This window comes from Rousettus aegyptiacus, unplaced genomic scaffold, assembly GCF_014176215.1.
Source record: "Rousettus aegyptiacus isolate mRouAeg1 unplaced genomic scaffold, mRouAeg1.p scaffold_m13_p_3, whole genome shotgun sequence".
NCBI classification, from domain to species: domain Eukaryota; kingdom Metazoa; phylum Chordata; class Mammalia; order Chiroptera; family Pteropodidae; genus Rousettus; species Rousettus aegyptiacus.
In genome coordinates this window covers 71887336-71912188 of record NW_023416306.1, presented here as the reverse complement: position 1 = coordinate 71912188, position 24853 = coordinate 71887336, and the positions used below count along the sequence as shown (strand labels likewise).

Here is a 24853-nt window from a genome sequence, read left to right as displayed (position 1 = left end):
GAGAAGGGAAACTATTTTCCCCATCTCCTATATCCTCAAGTCCCGTATATAGATAAAGATAAACTAATAACCCAATCACACTGCCCTTGGATGATCTGGTTACCAGTCTATGAATTCCCTAAAGACATGAATTAAGTGTTTTTATTTTACCTCCCTGAGTTATACTTAATAAGTACACATTGATAAATATACACTATATTAAGAAAGGGAAACCCATAGAATAAAATGCAAGGCCAGAAACTTTAAAACAGACTAATAGAGTCATGAGTGAAATGAAGAAAGTTAATGCCAATCACCTAAAAATGCTTTAATTAGGAGAGACACCTAAAAATGGTGTAAATGATAAGAAGTTTTGTTCATCCCTCTTGGCACTACATCAAAGGTGGGACTGAAACACAGAGCAAACAGTAAGCAAAGTCGCCCGGGATCTGGATGAACAGAAGCACTACAACTAGGGAGAGAAATAATTAATCAACCTGCAATGATAGAAAGGAGGAGGTGGCAAAGACAAAAGGCTGTCAGGTCTTGAGTGGCTGAGGGGGACAAAAGCTACATCAGAAGGCGGCTGCAGACACCTCTTAACGAGGCTGTGCCCGCAACTGGACTTCAATGATGACAGACTTGTTTGCTCTGAGCACCAGTACTCTGTTGGCTGTCTAGGGGGCACCAGGGACTTACGGGGGGACACTAAATTGTTGGAGCAAGGGCAAGAGGCAATGCTTTCTCCTGGGCATAAGAGCTGGTGGTATCCATGGTTCCTCTGTTGAGTTCTTCCCCCTCCAAGCATGCGGAAACAGAGCCACCATAGCTGAGACCATCAAACTGGGTAAGAGGACAATCTGCCCAGAGGATTCACTGAAACTCTACCACCCCCAATGCACGGCCCCACCCAAGAGACATCCAGTTGTATCCTTTGTGAGTCTGGTGTTCCTTCCTGAGCTCCAAGACCCACACTGGTGGCAGCTGGCTTTGGTTTCTGACAAGGACTCTTAAAGCAAATATTAACAAAGCATCTATGGATTGCTTTGCTAAATCTTAACAGGTGGCCCCAGAGGGCACAGACTGGGGCTAAACATAGCCTGCAGCTGAACTTCTCTCTAGACTATGCCACTGGACACCTAATACACAAAGCCATGCTAATAAAACCAGGAGACTTAGGAGCTTTACTTTGTAGGTAGAAACAGACAGAAAAGCAGCCAAAATGGTAAGACAATGAAGCAGAAACCATAGGAGAGAACTATATATGTAGCACAGCTAGCACAGCTTCTTTATCCAGTCATCTACCGTAGGACACTTCTGTTACTTCCATGTTCTGGCCACTGTGAATAATGCTACTATGAACAAATATATGTATGCAAATATATTTTCACATATGAGTTTTCAAGTTTTGGGGGTAAATACCCAGTAGAGGGATTGCTGGATCATATGGTAGGTCAATTCTTAGTATTTTGAAGAACCTCCATACTGTTTTCCATAGTGGCTGTACCAATTTTCAGTCCCACCAGCAGTGTATGAGGGTTCCTTTTTCTCTGCATCCTCTCCAGCATTTGTTATTACTTGTCCTAACAGGTGTGAGATGATATCTCATTGAGGTTTTGATTTGTATTTCCCTAATAGCTAGCGATGTTGAGCATCTTTGCATATATTTGTTGGCTATTTGTATGTCCTCTAGGGAGAAGTGGCTGTTCAGGTCCTCTGCCCATTTTTTGACTGGATTGTTTTTTTGTTGTTATTGAGTTGTGTGACTTCTTTGTATATTTCGGATATTAGGCCCTTACCAGAGGCGTTGCATGTAAATATATTTTCCCATTCAGATGGTTGCCTCTTTATCTTGTTGACAATTTCTTTTGCTGAGCAGAAGCTTTTTAGTTTGATGTAGTCCTATTCATTTATTTGTGCTCTTATTTCCCTTGCCTTTGAGGTCAAATTAATACAATCTTCTTTAAGTCCAAGGTCCTTGAGTTTAGTTCCTGTTTTCTTCTATTCATTTTATTGTTTCAGGTCTTATATTCAGGACCTTAATCCATTTTGATTAATTTTAGTGTGTGGTGACAGACAACAGTCTAGTTTCATTCTTTTGCAGGTGGCCTTCCAGTTTTCCCAGGACCATTTATTGAAGAGGCTTTCCTTTTTCCACTGTATATTTTTGGTGATTTTGCCAAAAATTATCTGCCCCTATAAATATGGGTTTACTTCCGGACTCTCGATTCTCTTCCACTGCTCCATGTGTCTTCTTTTATGCCAATACCATGCCATTTTGATTACTGTCACTTTGTAGTATAACTTGAAATTGGGCAGAGTGATGGTCCAGCCTCATTCTTTTATCTCAGGATGGCATTGGCAATTTACTTTTTTTTGTGCTTCCAAAAAATCTGATTTATTGTTCTATTTCTGTAAAAAATGCCAATGATTTTGATAGGGACTGCATTAAATCTGTATAATGCTTTATGTAATATGGTCATTTTAACTATGTTGATTCTTCAAATCTAAGAACACAGAATATCTTTTCATTTCTTTGTATCTTCTTTGGTTTCTTTTAATTGGGTCTTGTAGTTTTCATTATACAGGGCCTTCACATGTTTCGTTAAATTTATTCCTAAGTATTTTATTCTTTCTGTTGCAACTGCAAAAGGAATTATTTTTTCCACTTCTTTTTCTGAAACTTCATTATTAGAGTATAGGAACGCTGTGGATTTTTGAACGTTGATTTTATATCCAGAGACTTTACTGTATTTGCTTATTGTTTCTAGTAGTGTTCTTGTGGAATCTTTAGGGTTTTCTATATAGAGAATCATGTCATCTGCAAATAGTGACAGTCTGACTTCTTATTTTCTATTTAGATGCCTTTTATATCTTTCTCTTGCCTGATTGCACTCGTTAGGATCTGCAGTGTTATATTGAATGAGTAGTGATAGTGGACAGCCTTGCCTTGTTTCTAATCACAGAGGGAAGGTTTTTAGTTTTTCACCATTAAGTGTAATGTTGGTTGAGAGTTTGTCATATACGGCCTTTATTATGTTAAGGTACTTCCCTTCTATACCAATTTTGTGAAGTTTTGATCATAAATGGATTCTGTATCTTGTCAAAGGCTTTTTCCACATCTGTTGATATGACATGAATCTTATTTTTTAATTTATGTGGTGTATCATATTAATCAATTTGCATATGTTGAACCATCCTTGTGTCCCTGAGTATATAATCGTAGCATATAATCTTTTTAATATGTTTCTGTATTTTGTTCACTAGTATCTTACTTAGAATTTCTGCATCTGTGTTCATAAGAGATGTTGATCTGAATTATCTTTACCAGGTTTTGGTATCGGAATAATATTGGCCTCATAAAATGAGCTTGAAAATATTGTCTCCTCTTCGATGTTTTGCAAGATTTTGTGGAGACTAGGTATTAAATCTTCTTTGAATGTTTGGTAGAATTCACTGGTGAAGTCATCTGGTCCTGGACCTTTACTTTTTGGTGGGTTTTTGATGATTGTTCCAATTTCCATACTGCTGATCAATCTATTTAAATTTTCCAGTTCTCGATTCAGTCCAGGAAGGTTGTATTTTTCTAAGTACTGGTCTATTTCTTTTAGGTTATTGAATTTGGTGTTATATACTTTTTCATAGTATTCTTGTATGATCCTTTGTATTTCTGAGGTGTCTGTGGTAATTTCCCTTTTCATTCCTGATTTTGTTTGTGTCCTTTTTTTTTTCTTTATTGAGTATAGCCAGGGAGTTGTCAATTTCATTAACCCTCTCAAAGAACCAGCTCTGCGTTGTATTCATTTTTTCTATTGTTTGTTTTCAATTTCATTTATTTCTGTTCTAATTTTGATTATTTCTTTCATTCTGCTGACTTTAGGCTTCATTTGTTCTTCCTTTTTTAGTTTTTTAAGATGAAGTGTTAGGTTGTTTATTTGGATTCGTTCTTGTTTTTGGAGGTAGGCCTGTAAGGTTATGGACTTTCCTCTTATGACAGCTTTTGCTGTGTTCCAAAAGTTTTGATCTGTTGAACTATCATTGTCATTCATTTCTATGTATCTCTTGATCTATCTTTTTATTTCTACTCTGACCCAGTCATTCTTCAGTAGTATGTTGTTTAATCTCCATTTATTTGTTGTTCCTTCCACTTTCTTTTTACAGTTGATCTTTAGTTTCAAAGCATTATGATCAAAGAATATGGTTGGTATGATTTCAACTCTCATATTTGTTGAGCCTATCTCTGTGTCCCAGTATGTGATCAATCTTTGAGAGTGTTCCATGTGCACTAGAGAAGACTGTATAAGCAGCTGTTTTGGGATGGAAGGCTCTGTAAATGTCAAGTATGTCCAGGAGGTCTAATGTGTCATTTAAGGATGTTATCCTTATTGATTTTCTGTTTGGATGATCTGTCCATATCTGAAAGTGGGGTATTTAGGTCCCCTACTGTTGTGGCGCGTTCAAATCTAAGACCCATGGAGCCAATTGAGATTAATTATGAGCCTTTATTAGCTGGCCGGCGACTAACCCTCCCCACTCGAGAGGCAGCTCCAAGCCTCCGGAGGAGGCAGTTTATAAAGCCCAAAACCACATCTTGGTTGGCCTTGATCAAGCAAGCAGATTACAAAAGCAAAAGTTAGCTGTTAGCGTCTAGCACAAAGAAATATGGTTTCTGGTGGCCAGCTATGTTATCTGTACTCCAGCGGCAATATTGTTTTATTTTTCTTCTTGGGAGCCTTGGAGCTATTTACTCCTAGGCAGCTGGCGCCTGGAGATATCACTCTCTGCCCTGTCCTTGGGGCTGACTCACTGAGGAATTGATACCAATAACCATAATAACATATTTTCCAAAGTTGTAACGGCCGGAATTAAGAGGGGAGATGTGAACAAGGAAGATGTTATTGAAATGCATTTTTTTTTACACTGTTACACTACTACAATGTTGTTTTGGTGTTTTCTCCCTTCGGTTCTGTTAGTATTTGCTTTACATATTTTGGGGCTCCCTGATTGGGAGCATAGATATTAATTAGTGTTATGTCTTCTTGGTGCATGATTCCTTTTATTATTTCTCCTTCATATCTAAAGGAGAGCTTAGCTGGTTACATTATTCTTGGCTGGTAGTTTTAACAACACTAAGCCAGTATTACAGGAAATGTTAGAGGGGTTCTTTAAGAAGAAAAGACATGTTTCAAAAGCATGAATAAAGAATTGTAATAAATACATTCATATCAACAAGTATCTCAAATGGAAAAGAATTAAGTGCTCCACGCAAAAGATGGGGTGGCTGAATGGAGAAGAAAACAAGACCTCTACATATGCTGCCTACATGAGAGTCAATTCAGATCAAAAGACACATATAGACTAAAAGGAAGGGGACAGAAAAAGATATTGCCTTGATGGACCTAGAGGATATTGTGATTAATGAAGTAGTCAGATAAAGACAAATATCACATGATTTCATGGACATGTGAAATCTAAAGAATGAAACAAACAATAAAAAGGGAAACAAACTCACAGATACAGAGATTATTTTGCAGGCTACTAAATGGGAAATGGGTTGTGGAGGGACGGTGAAAAAGGGCAAAGGGATTAAGAAGTATAAATGGATAGTTACAAAATAGAAAGGGAGATATAAAGTGCAGCATAAGGAAAATAGTTAATAATGTCCTTATAAATATGTAGGCGGAAGATGGGTACTAGATTTAGTGGGGTGATCATTTTGTGAGTTATATAGATCTCTAACCACTATACTGTACAATTGAAAAACATGTTATTGTATAGCAACTATAATTGGGAAAAAAAACTTATTGAACTATACAATTTAAATACAAGCAATTAACTGTCTATTAATTTTCCATAAAGTCGGGGGGGGGAACATTTTAATTAGATGGCCTATGTCAGAACTTACTGAGCTAGGCAATATAAAAATATATCTTAAAGAATCACTAAAATATCAAATATTCAACAGAAGCAAAAATCTAAAGCATTAAGACTAAATATGTTATTCTATTTCTATAACCTTGTTTTCATACCTTTTCAACCTTAATTCCACTTATCAGTTCCTTCCTTCGGCTCTTTAATTTTCCTTCCAATTAAATGTTGCATTCTTTCCTCCTCTCACCCAATCCTTTTCACTTCTCCTGTCCCTTCTATTCTTTCAACCTACCTGAAAATTACCAATATTGTCTTTGTCATCTCTGTTGGTAATTTGTATAAAACAAAGGAATTGTAAAAAAGCAGTGAATGAAATGATATCACCGGTCAGGTGGAGAGACAAACCACATGCATTAATCTGGGTGGGTGATTTCATAACACTAAGCAACTAATCAGAACCACATGCATATGGAAAGGGAGTCTGACAGGCATGAGCGAGTCCTTGGGGTAACTGCAGCAGTTCAGTGTGGGGTAAGAGAAAAGAACAGCCAACTTGCGGGTGGTAAGGACAGCCACAGCACAGTATTACAACTTTTTCCAACTTGTGCCCTTCAGGAAGAAGCAAAAAGACAGTGGGAATGCAGGAAGCTGTCAGCTATGTGGACTAGCATAGCTGGATAACCGATTTTACGATGTGGGCAGCAGTAGCCAACTAACACCTGGTGCCAGTCTGAGCAAACTGGCCCAAGTACCAACGTGAGGACACAAAATAAAGACTGCTGTTCCCAGGGAACTCCAGAATTTCAGTTTTATTACAGAACAGAATCTGAGAGAGGCGGAGAAGTACCTGGAAAGGAATTATGTATTACATTATTTAAACTAGGTTGGTAGGGAGAAACAATTTTTTGAAAGACAGCAACTACTAGAAGGAAATAGAATATATTCTTTTAATTATATGAAAGTAACTTTTCAAAACCACTCAACATTATGTCTTGTAGGCATGGGAAGTTCATCCTAAAGACCGATGTCTTATGGAATTCACAAACAAAAATACAACCTCTTGAATAACTTTATACTCAGCAAGATAACGTAACAGCAAAAGGTATGTTTGAAAAAGTTTCTATAACATCCTAGAACTGGACTGTCAAAGCAGCACCTTTAAACAATCAATTTTATTCAAAGCAGTGCAGGGCAAGATTTACTCTTACCCGTGTCCAAGAGTTAAGTTTCAATTCTCCAGAATTCTGTGGTTCTTTGTTAATCAGACAACGTAAGCACCATATTAAAATTTTTTGGCTTTCATCTGCAAAAAGAAAAACTAAAATGAGTAGGTTTATCACATAAAAAGGAAATATAAAAAATGTAAAACATTATATTTACAGGAAATATATTTATTATATTTTAGGAAAATCTAAAACTACTAAGTTTGTAGAACAAGCATCCAGGACCAAGTGTGAAACTTAACTTTGTGGGGTTTTTTTCTTCTTGTGGGTTTGGGATCACTTATGCTTAGCCCTTGTGTGGTCAATTTCCTTTCTGTTACAGCAGCAATTTTTAAAGCCAAAAGAGAATGATGGAAAGAACTAAGAGAACTGGACTTTTCTCAAGATCATTGCTTTATTTCACATTTCAAACCCTAGTAATTTCAACCTTTTTAAGGTCACATTACTGTTATAGGCAGTAGTCAATATTTCTGACTTAATTTTTTAATTTTCTAATTTACTAAGACACCCTCACCTGTTAAAAACAAATTCAACATAAGAACTGTTTAACACCAAATGGTTTGGATAAAATAGAAGCCTCTTAACATGCTCTGAATTCTTTACTCTAAAATTTAAAACTTTACCAAGTATGTGATGAAAATGCTGAACTTTGAACTCTTATATTTGATGAGAATATCTATTCTGTGAACCATTTTCTTTGTCCTATTATAGAAACCATATCCATTCCAGTTGGAAATTTTATAACGATTAAAAAGCAAAAATAAGACCTAAAAACTGAAGATGTCATTACCTGAAATAGAACCATGCAACTATAAACTTTATCACAAGGCCATGGAGGTGAGACTGAGAAAATCCAGCAGTTGGAATCAATCCCTCTGGAGAATCACCCAATGCCTTTGTGGTGTGGTAAAATAAATTCTGTTTCTATCTTTCTGAATTCTTCTGGCTGGACTAATAATCAAATTAATATGAGACAGAATAAATGGAGAAAATGACCAAATTTATTATACGTGTACATATGGGGGTTCCATAAGAATATGGCACAAAGAAGAGATCAGGTAGTTAAGGCTTATCTGCCATCTTGAGTTAAGGAGAAGGAGGTGGGGATTACGGTTTGGGACTTCAAATGGCAGGAAGACAATTCACATGCATATAGAAAAGCAAATGTTTGGTAAATAAATGCTTGCTGAACCATCTTTAACAAGGGAACACAGAGAGGACTTTAATCAAACAGGCCTTGCTAGGTTCCTCCCTTGTCTATTAACACTTAGTTCATACTGAACTATAGTTATCTATGACAATAGGTTTCTTCCTGAAGCAGGTTCTCTAAATTCTTTTAGGTAGTTGAAGAAAAGCTCAACTCAGTCTTTTGTTAATTAAAAATAACCAGATTAAAATAATCAATCTCCCAAAAGGCATACTTTGGGGTGGCAAACTCTGCTTTACCTCACCCTTTACCTTCTTCTGTCTTCTAAAATCTCATAAACACAGCATTTCTAAGGGTTTCATTAACAAGAAATAAGAAAAATACAAACTACAGTAAGCTACCTCTGCATTTTCAACTGTACACCAGAAGGCATTAACAATGATTTTTAAACCCATTTTCCCCTATACACATCCACAGCCTATGGTCTCCTAATTACAAACATCTCTGAACAAACTTTATCTGAGGGACTTCATTTTTTTCTCTTAGTTTTTATAAGCTCAAATACAGCACTGGCTTGCCTGAAATCAATTTATTTCAAGAATCATATAATCTCTAATGATCTTAAGGTTTTTCAGGTTAAACTAATGCCAGTGATTAAAAATGTGACTGTTGCATGTCCTATGCTTTAAATACGAGAAGAAATTCTGTCTTCACATCGCAAATGTGACACACAACCAATGACATACTTACACGAGCAGCTTCCTGTGTTAAAAACAAAACAAAACAAAACAAAACTTGATGGGGAACATTTCCAAAACCCAGATACTCAACGGCAAATGAATGAATGAATGAATGAATGAATGAATGAATCAGAGAGAGAGAGAAAGAGAGAGAGAGAAAGAAAGAGAGAGAATGTTAATTTATAGAACTTAAACATAAATTTAAAATATGGGAGTTTCTCCCAGGTGTTGAGTGATTCTGCACATTTAGTTCAACAAGTATATTTTTTTCTAAAAAAGGTAAAAAGAGTCAGAGATCACCAAACTTTTAGGAGGTGACTTCCTTCACCCAGAGTCAATGAACTAAACTATACTGAACTGTCTTGTTAACTACTTACTTTAGGAATTTACAGATGCAAACCATCACTTGTTATTTATGAGTGTCGCCAGCACTCACTACAGGTACGGCATCTGTCAAGATCCTCCCTGGAGGCCCTGACTTTGGGACTGGAGAATCCTGCTTGATGATTTAAAGGAGATGGGAAACTGCCTCAGATCGTAGTGAACTGATCGCAGATCATAGTGAAAATTTGGATTCTAAAAAAGAGTGACAGGAAAAGGAACATACCAACTTATATTTGCCACCTAAAATTTTATTTTTTTGTTATCTTGAACTGAAATTTCAAATAAAAACTAAATTATTTTTTAAACTTTAATTCTATAGTTTAATAGGGTGAAGGCAGCATTTTTTTTCTTTTTGAGACAATAAATACTGTTTTAAACTCCCAAGTTTGGGGGCGAATTGTTATACAGCAATAGATAGCAAATATTGAGGAAGTGGAGGAAGTGAGGTTATAGCTGTTATGTTCAATTATGAGACAAGAGCTAGAATCAAGGATTCCAAGGAAGTAAGGGCAGTAATTTTATATAGAGAACATCAGTGATAAAAGGTGTTCTCTCCCTTTATTATCTATTTTTTCTCTTTGTGGTTTCTTTTCATTTCCAAATCCTTCCTCCTTCCTTATCCTTATTTCTGATCCTGTTCTCTTTTAATATTATGGGAGAATTGTTTTTTTTTCTTTTACTTTTACCATATTTAAAAAGAAATTTTGATATTATTTAACTGTAAAAAAATACCATTTTCTGAAAGAAAGGGTCCGACTAGTGTTAACAGCAGCATACAGGCAAGATTTGATTATTCATGTGCCTGTGAGTCTCTTCTATGAGCTCAGAATCAAAGTGTACCTCAAATAGGAAACTGAAATTTAATGGGAAGTTCAAAAGGTAACACATGCATTGAAAAAAAAGAGGTGGAGAATTTGTTTCTGGTTGTCAGAGGGGGCCACTGTAATGAAGATAAGGTGCTAAGAAAAGATCACAGACTGATGCAAGTTTAAGGGCATAGGGATAAACCGGTCCAGCCTCTAGCAGTTTTACAAATAAGGAATCTAAAACCCAGCAAGTTCCATGGCTTGTCTTAGAAAACCTCATCTTATCTACTGTCCTCCAAGAGTCAGCCCCAGCATGAGCTACCCTGTGAAATTCTCATTCCCCGCAGCTCCTTGTTCAGACTTCCAGGATACCAATCTCACTCTGAGTCTGGCTGATCTGCTCATGTCTTTCCTCTCCCTAACCAGAAAATAGGCAGAAATTGTGAGACATATTTTCTTAGGCCCTGGCTTACATGGTGCAGGGGGTTGGGGGGACACCTTAGTAAATTGTAAATTTATGTCCAGTGAATATATATACATTCAGGTGAAGCTGCCCCACGGCAAAGCTAGGACTGGAATACTTCAACCACAATGGTGTCATCCATGGGGGTTAGATCATAACAACAAAGCGGGCTTTAGAGGGTTGGGATCCTGGCTCTTATTAGCTTTCTATTCTGGGGAAAGCAACTTATTTACTCCAATCCATAATTACCTATCCTCTAAGACTATTGTAAAGAACTCAATTAGATCCACTATGCAATCCACCTAACACAAAGTGAGCGATGCCTTTCATTCTACTTTTTCGATTCTACAACACAAATTTTCCCACATTTTAACATTCTAAATTAGGGATGTGTCTTATATGTGCCACGTACACTTAAAAGACATAGTATTTTTTTCTAAAAAGTGGTTATCCAGTCCATGAAATATCTAACAATGGGTGGTGCTTTTATGAAGGAAATTCAACAAGTTTCCTTTTTCCTTCTATCAGTATCATCAGCCTAGCTCAATGTTTTTCAAACTTTTGGTCATGACCCATCAGTGGTTTGTGAAATCAGTTTTGGGTCATGAAGACCATTTTTAAAATAGTATAGTGCATATGGATCGCACATAATAAAAATAAGCATTCTTTAATGTGTGTGTGTATGTATAAGTATCTGTGTAAGTGTATGTGTATATACACATATATACATATATATACCTTGTACAGAGAATGTATTTCTGGTTAAAGATGTTTGAGAAACAATGGCATAGTTGAAATATACTAACATAGGGCAGGTAAGTGTGGCCCTGGTAAATGTGGCAAACACAGTGATGGCTAAACCGTGTTTTCGCCATTTCAGATTAAAACTTGAACAAGCTGAGTGGGTGAAGGGAGGAAGAATCAACTCAAAAGGGAAGAAGAAGCAAAAGGCATAAGAAGAGGAAGAGGAATAGATCAGGGTGGGGGCAGAGTAAGTGAGTTTGGGTATTATTTGGCTCACTCAGGCATGTATGCTCACAAGACCAAATGTGGATGTCCCTTTTCCACCTAGTTCATGTTTCTTATAGTGACTTGTAACAGGCTAGGAGAAATTATATACTTTAAAACATCAAAAGAGGAATATTCATTTTATTTTTATTCTGATATCATATTATGCAATCAATCTTTGAATATATGAGAAGTAAATATTACATTAGCTAATGATACAGTCAAATCAGGGCAATAAATTTCACCTGTGCACCTTTAGAAGTGCCTGTTCCACTCTATGGTAGGCCCTAGGATGACGAAGAGACCTAAAACCACAGTTCCTGCTCTTGAAAGGTATTCGGTTTTCCAGGGCCTTAGACAGGCAAACCAACAATTATAAAACACTGTAGTAAGTGTTATAATTAAGGGAAATGCTGGCGGTTACAGACACACTGAGAGGGGTTCCTAACTCAGCTGCGGCAAGGCAATTTCAAAAGTTTAAGAGGATGAGAGATGAGAACAAAGTTCTAGTCAAAAGGAATTATGTGTCACAAGCCTTAACATCATGTGCCTTGAGGCACAGTTAATAATTTGACCTGGCTACAATGCATGTGGTGTAGTTGTGGAGGATTAAACAGGAAATGAGGCTGGACAGGTAGGCAGGAAGTCAGTAAAAGAACACCTCCCCCAAAGTTTCCCCAAATTCCTCTTAACCTTGTGTAAAACCAAAATGTCATCCCTAAATAATGGCAGAATCATATAGGATTCAGACTCTGAAGAATGGTTTTACACAATGGAAAACAGTATATGAGTTAATATGAAACTGTGAAACAAAAGAGATGATTTGACTGCTGTAATTATTTTACAATGAATTAAAAATGAGGTTATGATAATCACTAAGGAGTTTCTGCCCTCTAATACAAGGAATTCTACTTTCCTACAGATCTGCATGTGTATATGTTTATCTATACATACACAAACATTTACTGACAACAATAAAGGATGTCATCTTTGTAATGGGGCAATGAATACATTTACTAAGTTGCTTCAAGAAAAATAGAAGACAGATTTATAATTTAATCATTTGAAGTTTGTGTTTTGAGAGGACATGCTTTGAATCTTACCATATGCTAAGATAAAAGGATTCCAGCAAGTTTTTGCCAACAGTTGACCAATTGTAGGGAATCTTTCAATGACTGTACTAGAATCCTGTAACAGAAAATTATGTTTTGGTGAGTAAAAGGGCACTATGCCGCTTAGAAAGATTAAATTGATATTATAGGTTAAGGGAGCTTCAATCCTTCTAGTTTAGTATGTATTTAAGAAAAGTAGGAAAACCAGGATTAGAGAAGATCTTAGTTATTCAAATAAAGTTTAAAAGCAACCACCTTCTTTCTTCTTAAACCAGGTCACCAAAACTAAGATGTATAGCACATTTAGGTAAAATCAATTTTGTCACAGAATTAGCTTCATTTTATTCATACTTAACAGCTGGCAAAGGGCACTATATTTAAAAATAACAAAGACTGCATAATAGCAAAGGAAAAAAAAACCTATTAAGAGTGATTAATATCTTTATAACCTCATTTTCATCCTGGAGTTTGATTCTAACATAATTAGAGAGGTTCCTAATTCAGCTCCAGTAGGGCTATTTCAAAGACGTTTAGGAGGACGAGAGCTCTGGAGCTTGTAAAAAGAAATAAAGGCAGCCAAAGTGTAAAGATAAATATCTGTGTTTATTACTATTTTGATTACTATATGCTAAATTACATCATTTTTAGTCTACAACAGCTTGAAACCTGAGACAAAAAAGATCAACCAAGTAGAAAACAGCTTAGGATTTAAAAATATACATGCTGTTATATAACTGGCCCTTTTCCCACTTCTTTACCTTTCAGAAAGTTCAAAAATAAGACCAACCTGAGATAATGTACACATAAGCTGAAATTAAAAGCATTTCAGCATTGCAGCAATAAAGTCCTCACATTTGTCTCTGCCTCAAGGCTGGTCTTAGACTTTCTGGGACCCCTTTAAAGTCAAGTTACAAAAAAAAGTTTTAAAAATATTAGTATCAGTCATTCATACAGAACTGCATCTTTCCTTATAGTTTCTAAAGACATGGTAACCCATATCATCAACATGAATAATTCTTCAAATTTCCTACTTGCTTCCTTGATAAAGGAATAAAAGTATTAACACAAGAATGGCTATATTAAATGATCATGGTTTTTTTCATCTTTAAGTTAGACAGTAAGTATAAAACAAATATTTTTATAATATGAAAACATGTTAATGTATAAAATATTGCAATAAAAATAAATTTTATGTCAAATGAAATTATATCAAATTTTTAATACAATAAATCATATAACAATTGTAAAGACATTCAAAATCTTAATATTCATCAGAAAAGGCAACTTAAAATAGTTTTAAGAAGAGATCTTAATATTTATCATCTCTTAGTAAAGCCCACTTTAAAACAGGGTTGAGGAAAGGGTAAGCATTTCAGCAAATACTTAAAAGTTTAAAAAATGAGAAGGCCCTTAAAAGAATCTGTTATTACCTGACAACATGTGTCCAAATCTTGTTTGTTTATAAATATCTTGACTGGTGAGGAACTCTCATGTGACAATACAATCAAGAAAAGACTGATGTCACAATAAATCAGAGACAAGGAAACCTCTTTCTGTCTGTGTTACCTATGGGTAATTTGTCTTTCTACTCCTTTAATACATTAGGTCAGTACCACAAATCCTTGACCCTGGATCAAATTCAGACTTTGTAAAATATGGTAAAGAGTCCCTGATATCACAAAACAACTTCATTAATTTTGGTCCACAACTTACCATCACTTTCAAAGCTTCATACATCTGTCTCAAGAACTCCTGAAACAGAGGCAGGTGGCGGCAGGTATCTTGCTGGGTTTCCAAAGTAGAGGCCTGGCCCCACACAGAAAGCTTCCCCATCCAAAACTGATAATCGGAAAAAAGGCCTCCTGAATCTTGAGTCATTTCAGCTGAAGGGAAAAGGTGATGTACTTTCACAGTGGCCCACCAAGCACGAAAGGAAACAGGGAGCACATGTCAAATCTATAAGAATGGGGGAAAATGAAGCATTTTTAAAAGAATCTTTTGGTGTCTTCACAATTCACTGTTGAGTGAAAGGGGGATTACAAGAGATTAAAGTAGCGTGTGCTCTGTGGAGCCGTCTGAGTTATTTTAAAATGTGTTACCCAACTGTAGCTCCAATCATAACCATCTGAACTTTTTATCATGAATAATATCATTACACTAAAAGTCATTATACCTTCACAAGCACATGTTAATTATGTACAGAAAGCACAGCTGATAATACTTTATATCTTTTTAAAATCGAGCTATTTTTAAATGTTTGGAATATGAAGTTTGAGTATTTTAATGTAATAGAGAATCAAAAATATCCATGGGCATTTAATAATAGTCTGTATCTAAGAAATGTTTCTGATATTCTCATGTTTTATATCCATTTCTGGCTCCCCAATTGGGTGTAAAAAATATCTATTCATTACTGTGTAATGAATTTTCTTCCCAGTTTTTCTTCATTTCTTAGGAAAAAAGTAAAATAATTCATTCCACATGCATCGATTTGAACAATCTGCTTGATCTAAAGAATGTTTGATCTCAATACATTCACAAGAACTCATATTTTAGTAAAATAAGATGAACTCCAATTACTAAAGAGGTGTACTAGCCCTAAGTGACAACATAAAAATTCAAACTTGACTTACTGTACCTAAAGTACATGTTAAAAGGAACAGTGGAGTTACACAGTTAGCCTGTGCTCAGGCAGAGCCAAGGAAACGGACTCCCGGTACCCCATCACCATCCCAGTTCCTGGCCATCCTCGTCCTGGGCAATGCACTGGGCAGAGAAGGGAAAGCTGTTTTAAGAGGTGCAGGCCTTTAAAGACTGGTGCTCTCCTGGGGCAGGGATGACAGACACTCAGCTATCTAATTTCAAAAAGCTTCTCTGCAAGTGGTGAGTTTAAATCCTCAGCAGCAATAATTAACATATAAAATGTTCCTACTTAAATGCCAAAAACATCAAAAAAGAAGGTTCTCATCACTAAACAGGAAAACAAGAAAAAACTTTAAAAAATCTAGATCAGAAAGATGAAAGTTTTAAAACAGTACTAAAATTTTAATTTTAAAAAGGTTCATGTTAAAATGGAAAAAAAAAAAAAAGGCTTAATAATAGAGGGAATACATGCATACTGTCAAATGGCACATAACAGCCCAAAAAGATTCTTCTCTTTCTTTCACTATCCTTATCCAAGACATCACGAATACCTGTCAATTCTACCCCAAAATAAATACAGGCATACCTTGTTTTATTGCACTTAACTTTATTTTACTTCTAGATGTTTCATTTTCATCAACATTGACTCTCTACAGCAAAAAGATTACAATTCTCTGAAGGCTCAGATGGTGGTTAGCATTTTTTAGCAATAAAGTACTTTTTAATTAAGGTATGTATATATTTTTAGACATAATGCTATCACGCACTTAACAGACTATAGTATAGTGTAAACATAACTTTTATATATACTGGGAAACCAAAAAATGTGTGACTTGCTGTCTTGTGATATTTGCTTTATCGCAGTGGTCTAGAACCAAACTCAGTATCTCTGAGGTATGCCTGTATGTGTGATTTGATTAGATTTCATCCACTTTTCACCTCTACTGCCACCATCCCATCCCATCCCCATTCATGCCTTCCTTGGAGTCTTCTACTTGATCTCACCTGCTCCTCTCCAATTTATTTTCAAAGAGAAAAAACAATTCAACACAACTGACAAAATACTTTTCCCACATTTAAATCTCACTCAGCACATTCCTGCTCATCCCCCAAATCTACCCCCAGTAGATTCCTTGGAAAGAAAGCCTAATTCCTTGTAGAAAAAAGTTTCAGCTCCTTAGCAGATTGTCTAAGGTCCTATAAAATATAACTCTCGCACACCCTCCCACCTCGCCTCTCCCTAGGTGACCATAGTCCAGTCCAGGCCTCTCACCTGTTCCACCTACAAACCAAACCCTTCCCTATTCCAAGCCTTTCTACTGATTCCTCCACAGTTACTATCACATCAATAATTAACCTGGGCATTTATTTGTTCTCTTAGTTACTGCTTTCTCCACTGGTATGTAAACCTGTCTTCCTAGAATTGCTACATGCCTGGCAAGCACTCAATAAATATTAAATGATGAAATGAATAATTCGATATTTTTCAAAATATAGTTATAAGCTAAATACCATACAAAATGCTTTTCCAGACAGAGCATTTTAATTTTTAAAAGGCAGCTCCCCACCCCAAATTTTTATTTTTTGTTACCTACATGAAACTTATTAACATCCCATTTTAGAAATATAATCATTCATACATAACACTTACTATGCTCTTGGGAATATAGTAAATACTTATGCATCTAGCTAATTTAATTCTCATAGCAATCCTATGAAAGAGGTACAATTAATATCATCATTTTACATAAGTAGGGAGATTGTATGTAACTGCCCAAAGTAAGATTATGTAAAAGCCCAAATGAAGTAAGTGCTAGTAAATAGCAGAACTACAGTGGTGAGATTTGAATTCTGAGAGTTTGGCTCTAAGTGGGTGTCCTTATCTAAAACCTACCAAAAAGCAAAAGTCCAGGACCAGATGGCTTCACCAGTGAATTCTACCAAACATTCAAAGAAAATTTAATACCTAGTCTCCACAAAATCTTCCAAAAAGTCGAAGAGGAGGCGATACTTCCCAACTCATTTTATGAGGCCAATATTACTCTGATACCAAAACTTGGTAAAGGTAACACAAAAAAAGAAAACTGCAGATGAATATCTCTCATGAACACAGATATAAAAATCCTAAATAAGATATTATGAACCGAATACAGCAACATATTAAAGAGATTATACACAACAATTAAGTGGGCTTCATCCCAGGGACACAGGGATGATTCAACATATGCAAATCAATTAATGCAATACACCACATAAACAAATTAAAAATAAGAATCATATGATCATATCAATAGATGAAGAAAAAGCCTTCAACAAGATACAACACCCATTTATTATCAAAATACTTTACAAAATCGGTATAGAAGAAAAGTACCTAAACATAATAAAGGCCGTATATGAAAAACCCTCAGCCAACATTATACTTAATGGTGAAAAACTAAAAACCTTTCCTCTAAGATTAGGAACAAGGCAAGGCTGTCCACTATCACCACTATTATTCACTATAACACTGGAGGTCCTAGCGAGTGCAATCAGGCAAGAGAAAGATATAAAAGGCATCCAAATAGGAAACGAAGAAGTCAAACTGTCCCTATTTGTGGATGACATGATTCTCTATATAGAAAACCCTAAAGATTCCACAAGAACACTACTAGAAACAATAAGCAAATACAGTAAAGTCTCCAGATATAAAATCAATGTTCAAAAATCTACAGTGGAAAAAATAATTCCTTTTGCAATTGCAACAAAACGAATAAAATATCTAGGAATAAATCTAATGAAACATGTGAAGGACCTATATAATGAGAACTATAAAACCCTATTAAAAGAAATTGAAGAAGATACAAAGAAATGTAAAGGTAGTCCGTGTGCTTGGGTTGGAACAATCAACATAGTTAAAATGACCATATTTCCTAAAGCATTATATAGATTTAATCCAATCCCTGTCAAAATCCCATTGGCATTTTTCAAAGACATCGAATAAAAAAATCATCAGATTTATACGGAAGCACAAAAAACACCAAATTGCTAAAGCCGTCCCGAGGAAAAAAAAAATGAGGCTGGAGGCATCACTCTGCCCGACTTCAAATTATACCACAAAGTGACAGTAATCAAAATGGCATGGTACTGACAGCAAAACAGACACATGGACCACTGGAACAGAACTGAGAGTCCAGAAGTAAACCCATATTAAACGGGTCAATAATTTGATTTAAAAAAAAAAAAAGCCAAAAATATACAGTGGAGAAAGGAATGCCTCTTCAATAAATGGTGCTGGGGAAACAGGAAAGTCATGTGCAAAAGAATGAAACTAGACTGTTGTCTATCACCATACACCAAAATTAACTCAAAATGGGTTAAGGACCTGAATATAAGACTGGAATCAATAAAATGCATAGAAGAACACATAGGAACTAAACTCAAAGACCTTGGACTTAAAGAGGATTTTATGAATTTGACCTCAAAGGCAAGAGAAGTAAGAGCAAAAATAAATGAATGGGACTACATCAAACTAAAAAGCTTCTATTTGTGGATGACATGATTCGTCATCAAGGTAAAGAGACAATCATCCGAATGGGAAAATATATTTGCAAGTAACGCCTCCAAAAAGGTCCTAATATCCAAAATATACAAAGAACTCATAAAATTGGATAACAGCAACAACAACAAAAAAAAACAAATGATCCAATGAAAAAATGAGCAGAGGAACTGAACAGACACTTCTCCCTAAAGGACATACAAATTGCCAATAAATATATGAAAAGATGTTCAACGTCGCCAGCTATAAGGGAAATGCAAATCAAAACCACAATGAGATACCATCTCATACCTGTTAGAATAGCTATAATCAATAGGACAAGTAATAACAAATGTTGGAGAGGATGTGGAGAAATAGGAACTCTCATACATTGCTGGTGGGACTGCAAATTGGTACAGCCACTGTGGAAAACAGTATGGAGGGTCCTCAAAAACTAAGAATTGATCTACCATATAATCCAGCAATCCCTCTACTGGGTTTTTACCCCAAAGACTTGACAACTCATATGTGAAAAGATATTTGCACACCAATGTTCATAGTAGCACTATTCACAGTGGCCAGGACATGGAAGCAACCTAAGTGTCCTACGATAGATGACTGGCTAAGAAGCTGTGGTACATATATACAATAGAACATTACTCAGCCATAAGAAGAGATGAAATACTACCATTTGCGACAACCTTGATGGACCGTGAAATAATCATGCTAAGCGAAAGAAGCCAGACAGAAAAAGTAGAAAATCACATGATATCACTTATATGTGGGATATAAAGCTAAAAGCAACAAATTAACAGGACAGAGACTCAGGGACATGGACAATAGACTAGTAGTTACCAGAGGGTAAGGGGTGGGGAAAGAGGGAAGTGGTAGAGAGTAAAGGGGGTCAAAAATAGGGAGGTTGGGGGAAGGTAAAGTGGGTAAAGGGCATCAAATATACGGCAGCTGAAGGAAACTGGTCTTTAGGTGGTAAACATACAATAAAATATACAGATGTCGAATTATAATGTACACCCGAAAATCATATAATTGTATTAAACAAAGTTACCTCAACACATTTAAAAAAAAATTTTTTTAAACTTGAAATATGCACACAGATAAAATAAAAGAGAAAAAAAATTAACAAAAATAAAGTGGGTGTCCTTAAGTAAAGAAATAAACTGAAGAAACAAACTGATGAATTTCTTATATATTTTGTGTGGTTCTAGGTACAGATCAGTTTAGATATTTGGAGACAATTAACCGAAGAACTGTTTTTTCCATTTTTTAATTAAGATATAGTTGACATGTAACACTGGTTTCAGGTATACAGCATAATGGTATTTCTATACAGTGTGAAATGATCGTCACTGAAAGTATAGTTAATATCTGTCACCATGGTTACAATTTTTTTTTCTTGTGATGAAAACTTTAAGATCTACTCTCTGAACAACTTCCAAATATACAATACAGTATTATTAACTATAGTCACCATGCTGTACATTATATTACCATCTCTTATTTTTTTATAACTAGAATAAACTGAAAAACTTTTTGACAAAAGAAAAAAGAAATATTTTATTATAACAATATTACAGACAACCTTTTGCTTAGCAATGGAAATGTTTTGATTGTTTAAATGGAAACAGCTTGAGGGATCAGGCAGTACTGTGGTCCAGATATTCTATTCCACAGCCTGTCTGAGAAGAGCTTGGGAGACAGTAGTGGCCAAGAAATGGTGGTGCCTTGGTTGTGATGGTAGCAGTGGGAGTGCTGCCAGCATTTAGTGACCAGTAGCCAAGGATGTTGAACATAATGCAATACATTGAGACAGCAAAGAAAAATGGTCTTCCACAATGATGATCCAACTGAGAAATATTAACTTAACCTGAATACTCCAGAATGGACATCTGTTGGTTTTGCCTATTGAGCATTCCTCCTGCCTTCTTTTGGTTATAGTACCTTACTTTTCATTTAGGAAAGTATCTCTCCTCTATTTTGCAAGTCTTGGTGGGTCTGTTAATCAAGGTACCTTGTGGCATCAGCCAAGGGGTGGGATGATTATTCAAGTTAGGCAAACCAGACTCTGCTGGGAATGAATTTGCATTTTGAGCAGATTGTCATACGGTGGAACTAAGCCATTCAAGGACCTCTTCGTCTAGAGCCCTAGAGCTACCCTACGTTATGTCCTTAACAATACAATTTTCAGCTCTCTCTTTAATTCTGTCAGCTACCCAACCGCCCAGGGGCCTTCCATAAAATTTTTTTTTTCCTTTTTCCCTTAAATTAACCAGTGCTAGTTTCTCTGATTTTCAAAGAACAAGAACAACTGATACAGTCTGAACCTGATAACAGTATCTGATACAAACTGATACCAGATAGTGGGCTACAGTCTATAGACCTTTGAAGGAAGAAAGGTAATTTAGAAATGGTTACTGGCCCAAGTCAGGGAAAATGGTGATGAAATTCCTGTTCATCTTAGAGAACTGGAAACCAGAAGTCCATGGAACAAGAAGGTGAATAGAACAATGAGGTTTCACCTGCCATCAGGGCACCAGGGCACCAGACTCATATTCTTTTTAGTAGTAATGAGCAGGTGAAAGCCACTGGACTATCAAACGAAAACAAACAGAAACAAACAAACAACAAAAAAACAATGCTGCAAGTCTGGTAATTTACAGAGAACCCCACCTCCCAATTAAAGGGCCAAAGTGTCTCAGTCAATGACATGAGGCTATCAAACGTAAATGGGGACTCCAACTCAAACTGCATTTTCAGATGTGGGGCCTAACTGGAACAAATTAGGCGCCCTTGGTACCTAGAATGCAGTTATAAAGCAAGTAAATGTACTTCTCCATTGGAATAAACTGAGGACATGAGAGAGTTTACTTTCATCTTCCTTGGGCATATCAACTCAGGACACAGCACATTACACTAATCTACCATACTGAAGATATCAGACTGATAGAACCTGGAGAGTAGAAAGATATAGGCGCCTTGCTTACCTTTCAGATGGTAGTATATAAATCCATGAATAGGCATAGGCAGGGCCTGCCACTTTAGGGAATTTCTTGTGATCCAACAGTCTGTGCCAAGTCAGGATATGCCCTTTAAAATAAGGATACACAAACAACTAACTAGTGCCAGTGAAGATCTAAGTAGCTGAATAAGTGCAAAACAAGAACTTAGGTTTTACTGTATACTTTTTTGTACCTTTTTAATTTAATGCAATGTATACTAATTACTTAAAAATAATAATAATAAACAAGAAAAATGAATGATAATTGCTGTACCTTACATCTGATAAGAGGCAAAATCCTTGGTTAACATCTTGGGGATTCTGAAGGCAACATATATTGCATGGGTTTTAGAACTTTTATCTGCTTCCACCCATTTGCCTTGCAATGAAAAAACATGGGTAGGGCCCAGAGCAAGAGTCACTGAACAGCTGGTCCATGCTGAAGTGCTCAGCTACTCAGTTCATATAACCCAGCATATCCAATAGTGTTTAAGGCATATGTGGAAGATTTGGATTCTGGGAAGAGCCTGTGGCAAGCCTCACTGAAAACTAATCTTCCAAGCTACAAAGCTGAGTGCGCCCAGCAGCACTCTATCATCATGTGTAAATTAGGCCTGCTTGGTCAAAATGCATGCGTGAGGTTTTTGAATGCTATCTGTATATGTACTGCTTGCCATGTCATATAATTTTTAAAATGCCCTCCTCTTTCATTCCCCCTCCCCACTACTGAATATAGGGAGCATATTATTAATAGATAAATTTTTTAAAGTCTATAATTCACAGAATAAAAAAGAAATAAGAGCAACTAACATTATCCAGAACTCCTAGGCTTGAAGCTAGATATATTAATCAGGCAGTACTTCGGATTATCTCCATCTCTTAAGAATGAGACAGCTAAATTATGTTAGTTGGAAATGTTTTAAAAATTCTGTGTGTGGAAAGCAGTAGGTTTGAATGTCCTGAGTAACTAACGAGTGAAAGATAGTATTGGTGGTTTCTGCCCATCTAGCACCCTTTTCTGTTCTTTTAATATATACACACCCCATTTTAGCTTCCAAGAACCGTCCTTCTTCCTTTCCATAGAGTTTTAGTAAGACTATGGATTAAGTTGTGCCTCCTTAAAAATGGGAGAGGTTACACATGTCTAACATGTAAAACTAACAGCTAGGAAATACGCTATACAAATAAAATGACGTTTATGCCTCTTTGTCTGATACCACTCATAAGCAACAGACATTCATCCAATGAAAGTACCTTATGATATTCTCACTTAAAACACAGGTTATGTGGTACAAGCAAAATTCTGTTTATGATGTTTATTCTTTTTTTGTATCTGTTTAAGGAGTGTTTTTAAATACTCAAAAAAATTTGAGAAAACAGTCAAATGAACACCTATGTATCCATTAACCAGTTCGAACAATTATTAAAATTTTCCATATTTAAAGCAAATTATAGACATCATGTCACCTTACCCCGAATACTTTGATTTGTATCTCTTTTTTATAAGGATTTTTAAAAAGAAGAAACTTAAGTACACTAGCTCTTTCCTACCCAATAAAGCACTAATATCATCTAATAGCGCATCTATGTTCAAATTTCTTTAAAGTTTCCCTTTATATTTAGGTTGTCTATATTTACATTCAAGTAAGATCTACACATTGCTTATGGTCGAAATTGATATTTCTCCTTTAAAGTATAACAAAATTATGTAAAAATGTTTCTTTAATCTGTAATAATTACCCCTCTTTGTTTTTTTAACATTTTCATATCATTTATTCCCTGGAAAAACAAAACAAAACAACACATTTGACCTACAGAATATCTCATACTTGTGCACTTGGTTGATTGTGTTCCTTTGGTGTTAACATGTTTTGCTAATATCCTATCTTGCATACAAACTGATAGTTAGATCTAGAAGTTTCATTAGATTCAGGGTGAATTCTTTTTCAAAAATATTCATTTGTAGTGTTATGTACTTTGAATCTGAAGGCACATAATGTTGGGTTGTCACATGAATCAGAATGTTGAAACTGACTAAGGGTTTCAGGTACTGTCAACCTAATCCAGCCATTAATGTTCACCATTAACCTTGTCCCTAATGGTTTTATGATCTATTGGTGATCATTTTATATCCAGTAAGGGACGAAAAACACTGAATTTCTAATTTTATCCATTCTCCTGTTTTTGTTTCTTGATGTACATAAATTTTACAATTTTAGGTAGTCAGATTAACAATCTTTTTCTTTGGAACACCAATATGTCTCTCTCTACTCCCATGAAACTGCCCTCGGAAATTGTTCAGGACAGGACCTCTTTCATGTTCTAGGTCTCTTCCTGCTTCTCAAGAAATTGCAAATGCCCTGAGAGTGAAATACTGCTGCAGAATGTCTGCTCAGCACTCTACCCTGAGCACCAGGATCTTAATCCCTTGAATCCTGAGTACCTTTGCATTTCTCCAATATCGTCTGCCAGATCAATGACATCATCACACATCATGTAACCTCTTGACAACTCCACTGCACACTAGTGAGAGAATGAGAGTCGGCAATGCAAATAATGTCTTTAGCATTATTATGAAAATAGTTTTGCCCTTGTGGCCCTCCTGAAAGGGTCTTAGGAAGACCCACGGGTGCCTAGGCCACATTTTGAAAATGGCTGATAAAGACAAGCCATGGTACCCACTTGCCCTACTGAATCTAGGTATGGGCAATGTTATGCATCTCTGGAAAATGAGAACTGCGCTTCAGCTCAAGGGTTTCCAAGAGAGAATTTCTCAATCTTAAATTCATGTTTTTTCCATATAAGACACTGTAGTCTTCATGTGACATGGTGGTCATCACCTTGGGACCCAGGAGTAATAACCTGAGAGGACTGGCGAACATGCTGCAAGTACCAAAGCAAAAAGATGGACTTGAGTTCTCTCAACTAGTATGGCTGGGGCAAT

At 36.0% G+C, this 24853-nt stretch overlaps 1 protein-coding gene across 9 annotated transcripts in view; it reads right to left on the bottom strand.

The window, feature by feature from the left end:
- Nucleotides 1-24853, bottom strand: part of FANCC (FA complementation group C) — a 231604-nt gene that overhangs the window by 140507 nt on the left and 66244 nt on the right. For 5 of the 9 annotated variants that reach the window (XR_004950086.1, XM_016159457.2, XM_016159461.2 and 2 more), the window contains 4 exons: nucleotides 21896-21998; nucleotides 14447-14689; nucleotides 12725-12809; nucleotides 7059-7153 (listed from right to left, as the gene is read on the bottom strand). Coding sequence is in view for 8 of the 9 variants with exons in the window: in XM_016159457.2 (XP_016014943.2) it covers nucleotides 7059-7153; nucleotides 12725-12809; nucleotides 14447-14611 (345 nt within the window). In the remaining variant the exon portion in view is untranslated. Of the gene's footprint in view, nucleotides 1-7058; nucleotides 7154-12724; nucleotides 12810-13520; nucleotides 13629-14446; nucleotides 14690-21895; nucleotides 21999-24853 lie in introns of those variants that run through there. The other 4 variants (XM_036218181.1, XM_016159464.2, XM_016159459.2 and 1 more) reach the window with 2 other exon arrangements.